Source organism: Mus caroli, unplaced genomic scaffold, assembly GCF_900094665.2.
Source record: "Mus caroli unplaced genomic scaffold, CAROLI_EIJ_v1.1 scaffold_18842_1, whole genome shotgun sequence".
Classification (NCBI taxonomy): Eukaryota; Metazoa; Chordata; class Mammalia; order Rodentia; family Muridae; genus Mus; species Mus caroli.
In genome coordinates this window covers 2,195-10,448 of record NW_018391275.1, presented here as the reverse complement: position 1 = coordinate 10,448, position 8,254 = coordinate 2,195, and the positions used below count along the sequence as shown (strand labels likewise).

The following is an 8,254-nucleotide window of genomic DNA, read 5'->3' as shown; positions in this document are numbered from 1 at the left end:
CCTGACATGAGAGAACCTGGGTGCAGGCTCCTGCTGAGAACTCACCCCCATTTTGAAAGGTCAAAGATGAGTCTTACCTGACTGTATGCTCTGCACAGAGATCCCTTAATTTGTTCTTCTGTGGTGCTGGGACCACTACTTCTCTGGGAACCATAACCCATGATGTCTCCTCTTTGTCTCTGTCAGTTTATGTCAATATGAATCTCTAAATAAACTCTGTGACACTGTCCTTCACAGTGTCCTCTTGAACTTCCTCACTTATCAAAAACCTAGCACATTCTCCTTTAAAGGTGTTGAGTTTTGTTCTATTGCTATATATTGTAAACTTCAACACAAAAGCAAAGCAAGGCAAATCCAACCAAAGCAAGGTCATCCTGTGTAACTGAGCCTGGCCACAGATGCACTGAAATTTTCCTGTCTCATTAGTGCTTGGATTTTATCAAAACCATCATGGCAACAACTGTTTGTCATTCCCAATGATACTTTATTGTGGTCACAACAAAGGGTAGAAAAAACTTAACAGATACAGTATCTGATACCTTTTATCTGCTAGAAGTAATATGAGTTCCTAGAAACATTCTATTGTTTACATTTCACAACATAACAGAAGGTTCAGTTATGGGTATCATTGTCATTATTATCATTTATTGTGAATAGAAAATCATAGATTTTAACTTACTTGATAATGAATACAGCTAAACAAATATCCTTTCAAAAAGTAAGTGTGAAAAGAAAAAAAATATAGATATCCACAACACATTAGAATAGTCTTGGTGGCAGCTCCCAGGATCTAATATCCAGACATGAGAAGATCTATACCTTAGTTTCCTCAGTAACACAGTGTCACATAGAACATCAGTACAGCACATCTACCCAGTAATTAGCACAACCCCCATGTACAGAGTGTGCACTGGACACATTATACTTATTGATCTTTTCTTACTAAAAATAATATAGTCTCCTCTCATTTGTGTATGACTTTCAGCCTAGATGTTCTGTAGCATATTTGTGAAGTAAGATGATCATCTCTTGGAGCTGGCTGCTTCCTTCAGCCAAGAGGGTCTAAGTAAATGAACACAGTTCATCACTCACAGAGGAAAGGGCTTTTACTCTCAGAGCCTTCTAAAGATTTCAAATTTATTTTCCTAAAATGATGTGTAATATAGGTGTGCTATTTTATCAAAACTGAAAAATAAAAAAGTAAAATTAAACAAAGAAAGAAAGAAAAGAACAAACAAACAAACACAGGCTTGAGATGATGTTATTCAGGGTTGTAATGCTATGTGGAGAGACAGCATTAGAACCTGGATATTCTAAACACATGGTCTTAGTGGATATCATTTGAGATGTCTCCTTCTTAACTTTTTGTTGGAACACAAGCATTGTGGTTAAACTGACCTTCTGCTAAGTCCTATTCCTTAAAGAGAGACTCCTACATATAATTTCCTAAACTGCTAGCCACGCTGGAAAAGAACTTTCTCTCATCTTTTGTCAGTGACAGAAAGAATGTGGCTGTGGAGACCTGACAGAGCTGAGGCAAGTAACTCAGTGGTAGAGCAACTCATAAGCACTCACGAAGCCCTGGCTTCTATCTCTGGCAACACCATAAAGAAGGTGTGCATACCGTTGTGGGCCTAGGTAGTTCTGTCTGTAAGACTTGGGGTTTGCAGACCTTAATGAATTGGGGTGACTACAGCCTGATGCTGCAGACAACCTTTCTTCAGTTTCACTGTGCTTTTAAACATGAATGTACAAAAGAAAGCAGGAAGGTTAATGAGTCCAGAAGAACCAAATCAGAAAAACATGTAAATACATACCAGTAAGAACATATTAACAAACCTTTCCTACAACTGTCTCAGGACAGACCATATAAACACAAGTATCTGGTACTATGTTATAGATGATATCTTGAAAAGCATGAAATCAAGGTGCAAGTCCATATTCAGAATTTGTACATTGAGGCCAGCATTCAGTATATCCTTGCACAGGAATTGGTTCTATAGCTATGTTCTGACATCCAACTAGAGTAAACCGATCTTACAAATTGAATGCAGATGTTCTTTTTGCAAGAGGCACAAAATCACATCCAAAGCAATCCAGGGAACAAAATGTCCCTGAGGTTAAAGGCCCTCTTTCTTTCTCTCTGGGGCTTCTCTTAGAGGTTCCTAAGACATTGCTCACCATGAGTCATTCTTTTGACTGTGTTTCTACAGAGATGGTGTTAGCAGAGGCTCTATTTTACTTTGTGAGGAAACAACCATTTTTATTTTTTATTTTTGGAATATGGGAAATGACAAATGACAGTAATCATCTTTTGAGCAGACAAGCAACTGGATCAAGGAAATGAATCCACAGTGGTTTGGGATTAGAAGTGAAGGTTATTAAAATAAAGGGCCCCAGACAAAAAATAAGTTAGAATGATGCAGTGGAGACATGGGGGCACTGCACAGGTATAGGTGAGGGTTTAGGATGGTGGTGTGCATACTGTTATTGGCTCTGAACATGCCATAGGATTAAAATATGGATAGACTTCAGCAGGGAAGGCAGGGTCATAGAACCTATAGATGAGAGCTCCACAGTTAGAAACATCATAAAATGAGAGAGTGCCAGCTTTCCGATCCAGGAAAACTCCGACACGACTGGGACGACCAGGCAGAGAGATGGCCAGGATACTGGAATTGTGGGTGATAGAACACTCATCAAAGGCCTTGCATACAGACGAATTCTTCATCCCTATAACCCAGTAGCCACATTTAGGCTGAAACATTACATTTTGTTTGATCGGAGAATGAAGTTTTTTGTTGATGCCCGTTTCTTCCTTTGAATGAAGTTGGGGACGAGCACACTTTCCATCATTTAATCCAAGGAGCCAGGCATCACTTCTAGACACGTCTACTTCCCAGTAATGCTTCCCTGAGGAAAGAGCTGGATATCCCAGGACACCCAAATGGTAGATCTCAGAAACTGGAACTGTTTTGTAACTTCTATACTGTATTTGTCTTTTTTCTTTGTTAATGGCAATGGCGGTGTGGTCCTTTGCAAATAGAGTCATATGAACTGCAGAAAAATGAGACATATATGTTTAGAGTCAGATGAAATACAAGGTACAACCTTATTTGTAACTTAAGCAACAGAAGCATAAGGAGAAAGAGCAAGGAAACATGGAGAAGCCTTGTTTAAAGCCAAGCAGAGACAGATTGCTGTGCATAGTGGGAGAAGCAACATGAAACCTGAGACTTAACAGAGAAATAAACTCTGGAACACATTGAGAGGAGACGGGTTCATGGTGCTATGGTTTCTCCTTACCCCAGTATTGCTGGATATCCATGAGTCCTGAAATGATGAAAAGTTCACAGCAGTAAATACAGTGAAGGAATTAAACCATTAAAGCCCATCACCTCTCCAGATGAGGGGAAAGTTTAGAAAATCTGATAATGTGTATGGGATAAATGATGATTTCTCACCACATACAGTGACATCACAGGGACATACTATCTGCTCTTCTCTGTCCCTCTACCCATAGTCAGAAATCGTACTTACTTCTTTATGCAGTCTAACACACCTAGAATCATACATGGAATCACAGAATTTAGCTGCACTCACCTTGATACACTTGCAGCATGCCTTTCAGATCTGGGGCTTGGAATGTTCTTTTTCTCTTTTGGGGGACAGTTTGGGGCTGTTGCAGGCTTAAGGACTGACTCCTAAGGGTAAAAAATTGACTTTCACATCACAAACCTTTGACTTTTGAACAGCACTGACTCCCTGCCATTCTAACCATAGATTTCCTTGAACTCCTCTGAGAATTCTGAGAAGGAAGAGGGGATGTAGATTATTAAATGTAGATATATGGGACATACTTATGACCCTGATCACTTACTTGCTGTGTAATACTAGGAAAGTCTTATTCTCCAAAGCATAGTGCCTTAACATCACACTCACATAATGCGTTTCTTCCACTTTCCCTCCTCCTCTCCTAGAAGTCTTTTAAATGTGAATTAGTGAATTTTTTCTGTACCTTTCTGAAGGTACAGAAAAATAATGTGTGGACTGGGAATGGTGCCACATGTACTTAGAAGGCAGACAGGGGATCTGTGATTTCAAAAGCAACCTCTTCTACACAGTGAGTTCCAGGCCAGCCAGACCTAGAGAGAGGAACCCTGTTTGAAAAAAACAAGAAATCATAAATGAGTAAATAGAAACATAGAAAAAAGAAAAGCAAGAAAGAAATAGACGGAAGATAAGTTTTCAAGAATCTAGTATAATAGTCATAGAGCATGAAAAAGCCATCTGAAAAAAAAGCCTAGACTCCAAACACTTTGGTCAATGTGAACACTATTAGTCAACATCTGCTTCTTCGAGTTCTCTTGTTAAGATGGCAAAATTTGGAAAAGGAGACAGGAAACCACACTTAGGCTGACATAAGCTCTACATGTTAGGATGAAGCCTGATGATGACAGCTGGGTTGTGATACTTTACACAGAGTGTGAGGCTTCCCACAATTCTGTGACCTATGTGGTTTACCTGCAGCCAATTTTTTTCACCATGTTCACGAAGTGTCAAGTCTCTTTTGAAAAAAATCTAAGTGCAATCACAAAGGAAATCTGGATCTCCTCTATCCCCAGGAGAAATACACAAAATATTTGGGAATTTTTCCATACACAACTTTGTGAAAACTGCAGACACAGACGACATACACTACCTATCTGCACTTGTCACCTGCAGATCCAGAGCTAGATACAAGCAGACAGTATGGACAGAATGATGCATTCATGAGGAGTCCAAAAGTACCTGTAGGTCCAGTTGTTTCATCTCACTACTGATCTAGCTCATTAGATATCCATAACTTTGTCTCCTAAAAGAGAACCTAATCTGTTCTCAATAGTTAAAAAAGTCCAGATCCTCCCTTTTTCATCTTCTCCTTTCATCTTCCTAGAACTTCAGAATAGCATTATATATAAGTTCCGCAATACCCCAGAGATATATACTATAATTGAATATCAAATAATTCTCACCACACAAAGGCTATACTTCCCTATCAGCCCAGACATACCTTCTCAGGACACAATTTGCACCCTAGGAAAAAGGGAGAAAACACCGTTAATAACATGTTCTTCATGTTCTTGCTAATACTGCTTACACTCTTATTGGCTGAAGAGACAAAGTCAAAAGAGAATCAAATCAGTCACCCCCAGTTCCCCAAGAAATGACATAAATACGGTGCATGTCTCTTTATTTGACTTATATGTAAATTAATAGACTCTTTCTGTCTTATATTACTAGGCATTGGAGACCAAAGATGAAGAAACAGTAGTTTGAAAACTTACATAGGTTTTCATATGCATATTGTTAAACAAATAAACATGTGACCTTTCTCATGCTACAAATTAGGTATCTGTTACCTTACTGAAAACTTCTATGTATGAGAAGCTGAATTCTAGATTCTTTTAATAATTTAACCATTTCTTACCCCCTCTGTTTTTCTTCTTCTTCTGAGTTGCCCTGACAGGTAAGAAGTTGATCTAAAGAGATATTCATGTCTCTCAATTTGACCATCAAACTGTTTAATCACAGAGACTCCAAAGAAAGGAGGATTTCTCAAGGATCTCATATTCGAGAAGGAAAACAGCTCTATCCGGGGGAAGAGCCGGTCTCCTCAAAAGACTTCAAACAAATAGTGACTTGTCTGACCATCTTAAAAGTGTGACACTGTGACGTAGATCATGATGGGAGAATGATGGACAGGACCACATCTTGACTTAAATTATACACATGTTCAAATTCTTGGCTCTCTACTTAAACTTTGATCTCACTTAGGGAGCATGAAGATGCACAGAGGGTTTTTTTTTTTTTAAATCTCTTCCTCTCTTTTCAAAACATGGCTCCCTTTAGCAAATCTCCTTTTTCTGCTTTCCAATATTAATTACACTCCTTTATTTTGGCTTATTGAGGACAGACATCAAGACCTGACTGGTCAGGTCCTTTGTGATATGTTAAATAAGTACTGTAATTTGCCATTTATCCTAGGTTTGAAATATAACACTATGCAGGAATTCTTGAATGTTTGGGTTCCACTGGATATTGGTAGATACATGTAAAGTTACTTTCTTAAAGAACTACAACCCTTCTTCCTGCAGTTAAGAATTACCAGTAGCTCCTTGACTGTGGGTGAGCTTTCTAAGCAAGTCTACTTTCATACTTGAGTTTGGCTTGCACAGATCTTGGGTTTGATATCAAAACCAATCTTAGTTCATATGGGCTGCTGCTAAGCTGTATTCAGAAGAGTGCTTTCCTTGGACTCATCCACATCTGGCTCTTACACTCTTTCTGCCCCTTTTTCTGCAATGACTCCTGGGCATTTGAATTAGTGGTGCAGTATATGTGTTCTACTTAAGTCTGGAAAGTCTGCAATCTCTTGCAACTTTTACCTTGAGAATTGCTCACTATGTAGGACATGCTGGCCTTGAACCCACCTAAGATTAATTTATTTTGCATCCTAGCTGCTGGAGTAAAAGGTGTGGGCCAGCAGACCTTGATCTACAATAGAAAGCCTATATTTTCTGTTTATTACTGTGGGCTGTTCATCTATATATTTTGATTTCTGTACATTAGAAGCTCTGAATTTCTGAGATCACAGGCTACTGCACATGAATTTATTTTATATAACATAAATAAACAAATGTAGATTCCATAGTAAAAGGAATTTTGTGAGAGAACTAATTATTCTAGATGTAAATGAATTCTGATGCACAAGTATGTTCTCACAAAGAACAGTATGTCCATGTCCACCGAATCATGAGTATAATAGATAAAATAGTGGGTCAATTGGCGAATTTGTCAACAGGTGAATGGATAAAGATGATATGATCACCATGTATATTAAAATATTAGGCACTTAAAAGCAAGAAGTATTGTCATTTGGTAACTTTTTTGAACTCAGAGAATTCATTATATGCACCTAGATGTAAAAAAAAAAAAAAACCAGAAGTGATATTTTTGAAATATGTGTCATGTAAACATATTTCATCTCACAATGGTAAATATTAGATTGGGGTTATCAGGGGCTGGAGGCAGAGAAAAATGATCATACTTATTAGTCAAGAGATAAAATTGCAAAATTATGAAATGTGTTTGCTCTAGATATTATGTTAACTAGATCATTTTAGATATAGATGCATAATTCTATCTATTATGAATGTTTTCACTTATAATTAAAATAACGCAATGGAAAAGAAGCAATTAAAGGACTTTGAAGAATTTCTAGAACCAGCAAGGTCTACAAGATGATAATTCATGTGAAAGAAATTCCTGCAGAGGTATAAATACTATAACTTTGAAATAAATTATTTAAAAATATGATAGAGATCAAAATCTGCAACTTTATACCTCCATAGATAAAGAAGACACCTTTCCTATTAGTAATTGGGGACAGAATCAAGGTCAAATTCTCTGAGTTCTTAGATGGTACTCCCACCAACCCATGAGGGTAAAAGTCTCAAATCATTACAGGAAGCAATGAACTCTACTAATTTCAAATTCTGATGAAGTGACTAACTTGACAGTTGAAAATGTGCTTCACATTTGCTCAGCAATAGAGCAGTGTAATAATTCCCAGGAGGCAAGAGATCTTCTTTCTAAGGTTCAGCTTCAGTCCTGAGAAGTTGTTGATAAACCAATAAAATACAATTTCCCCTTGGCATTTACGTGTGCAGTAATTCCTCCTGCCTATGAAAATGATTCAGGAAAGATTTCAGGAAGAGCTCACTGTCTTCACCAGGAAGAATATAGCAGCAGAGACGGAAGGCAATGGTTTCTTGTCCCCTGACTCTCAGACATTGGGACCTCCTGCCGTCTTACCTTCAGCATTTCCAAGGTTGAGAGCTCCAACTGATGTTCCACATCTGAGATGAGGTCTCTCACCAACTCTGTCTGCTCCCTTAGCTCATTTTCAGACTCTTCCAGCTTTTCTATAACCTCTTCCTTCTCTTTCTTCAGCTCCTGCAGCTCCTCGTTCTCCTTGGAGTCCAGGAACTCTCTTAGTCCATTAAACTGTCTCTGAAGGTTTTCTACATTGCTCTGTATTTGGTTCTTCATTGGTAAGAAAAGAGAGAGGAATTCAGTCAGTCCAAATGGGAATAGGAGAGAGAGAAATACTGTTCTGGGAGGGCACCTTTCACAGGGAATTGAGCTTGGGAAAGGGAAGGGATTCTTACGGAAGCAGTTTTTTTTTTTTAAATTTTTTATTAGGTATTTT

At 38.2% G+C, this 8,254-nt stretch overlaps 1 protein-coding gene across 1 annotated transcript in view; it reads right to left on the bottom strand.

The window, feature by feature from the left end:
• Nucleotides 1-473: 473 nt before the first annotated feature.
• LOC110289082 (tripartite motif-containing protein 30A) overlaps nt 474-8,254 on the bottom strand; it is a 9,066-nt gene continuing 1,285 nt past the window's right edge. Inside the window, exons 2-6 of the mRNA XM_021155285.2 lie at nt 7,858-8,088; nt 5,054-5,076; nt 3,604-3,704; nt 3,307-3,333; nt 474-3,057 (exon numbers count right to left, since the gene is read on the bottom strand). Coding sequence (XP_021010944.1) covers nt 2,465-3,057; nt 3,307-3,333; nt 3,604-3,704; nt 5,054-5,076; nt 7,858-8,088 — 975 coding nt within the window. The 3' untranslated portion in view covers nt 474-2,464. The remainder of the gene's footprint in view (nt 3,058-3,306; nt 3,334-3,603; nt 3,705-5,053; nt 5,077-7,857; nt 8,089-8,254) is intronic.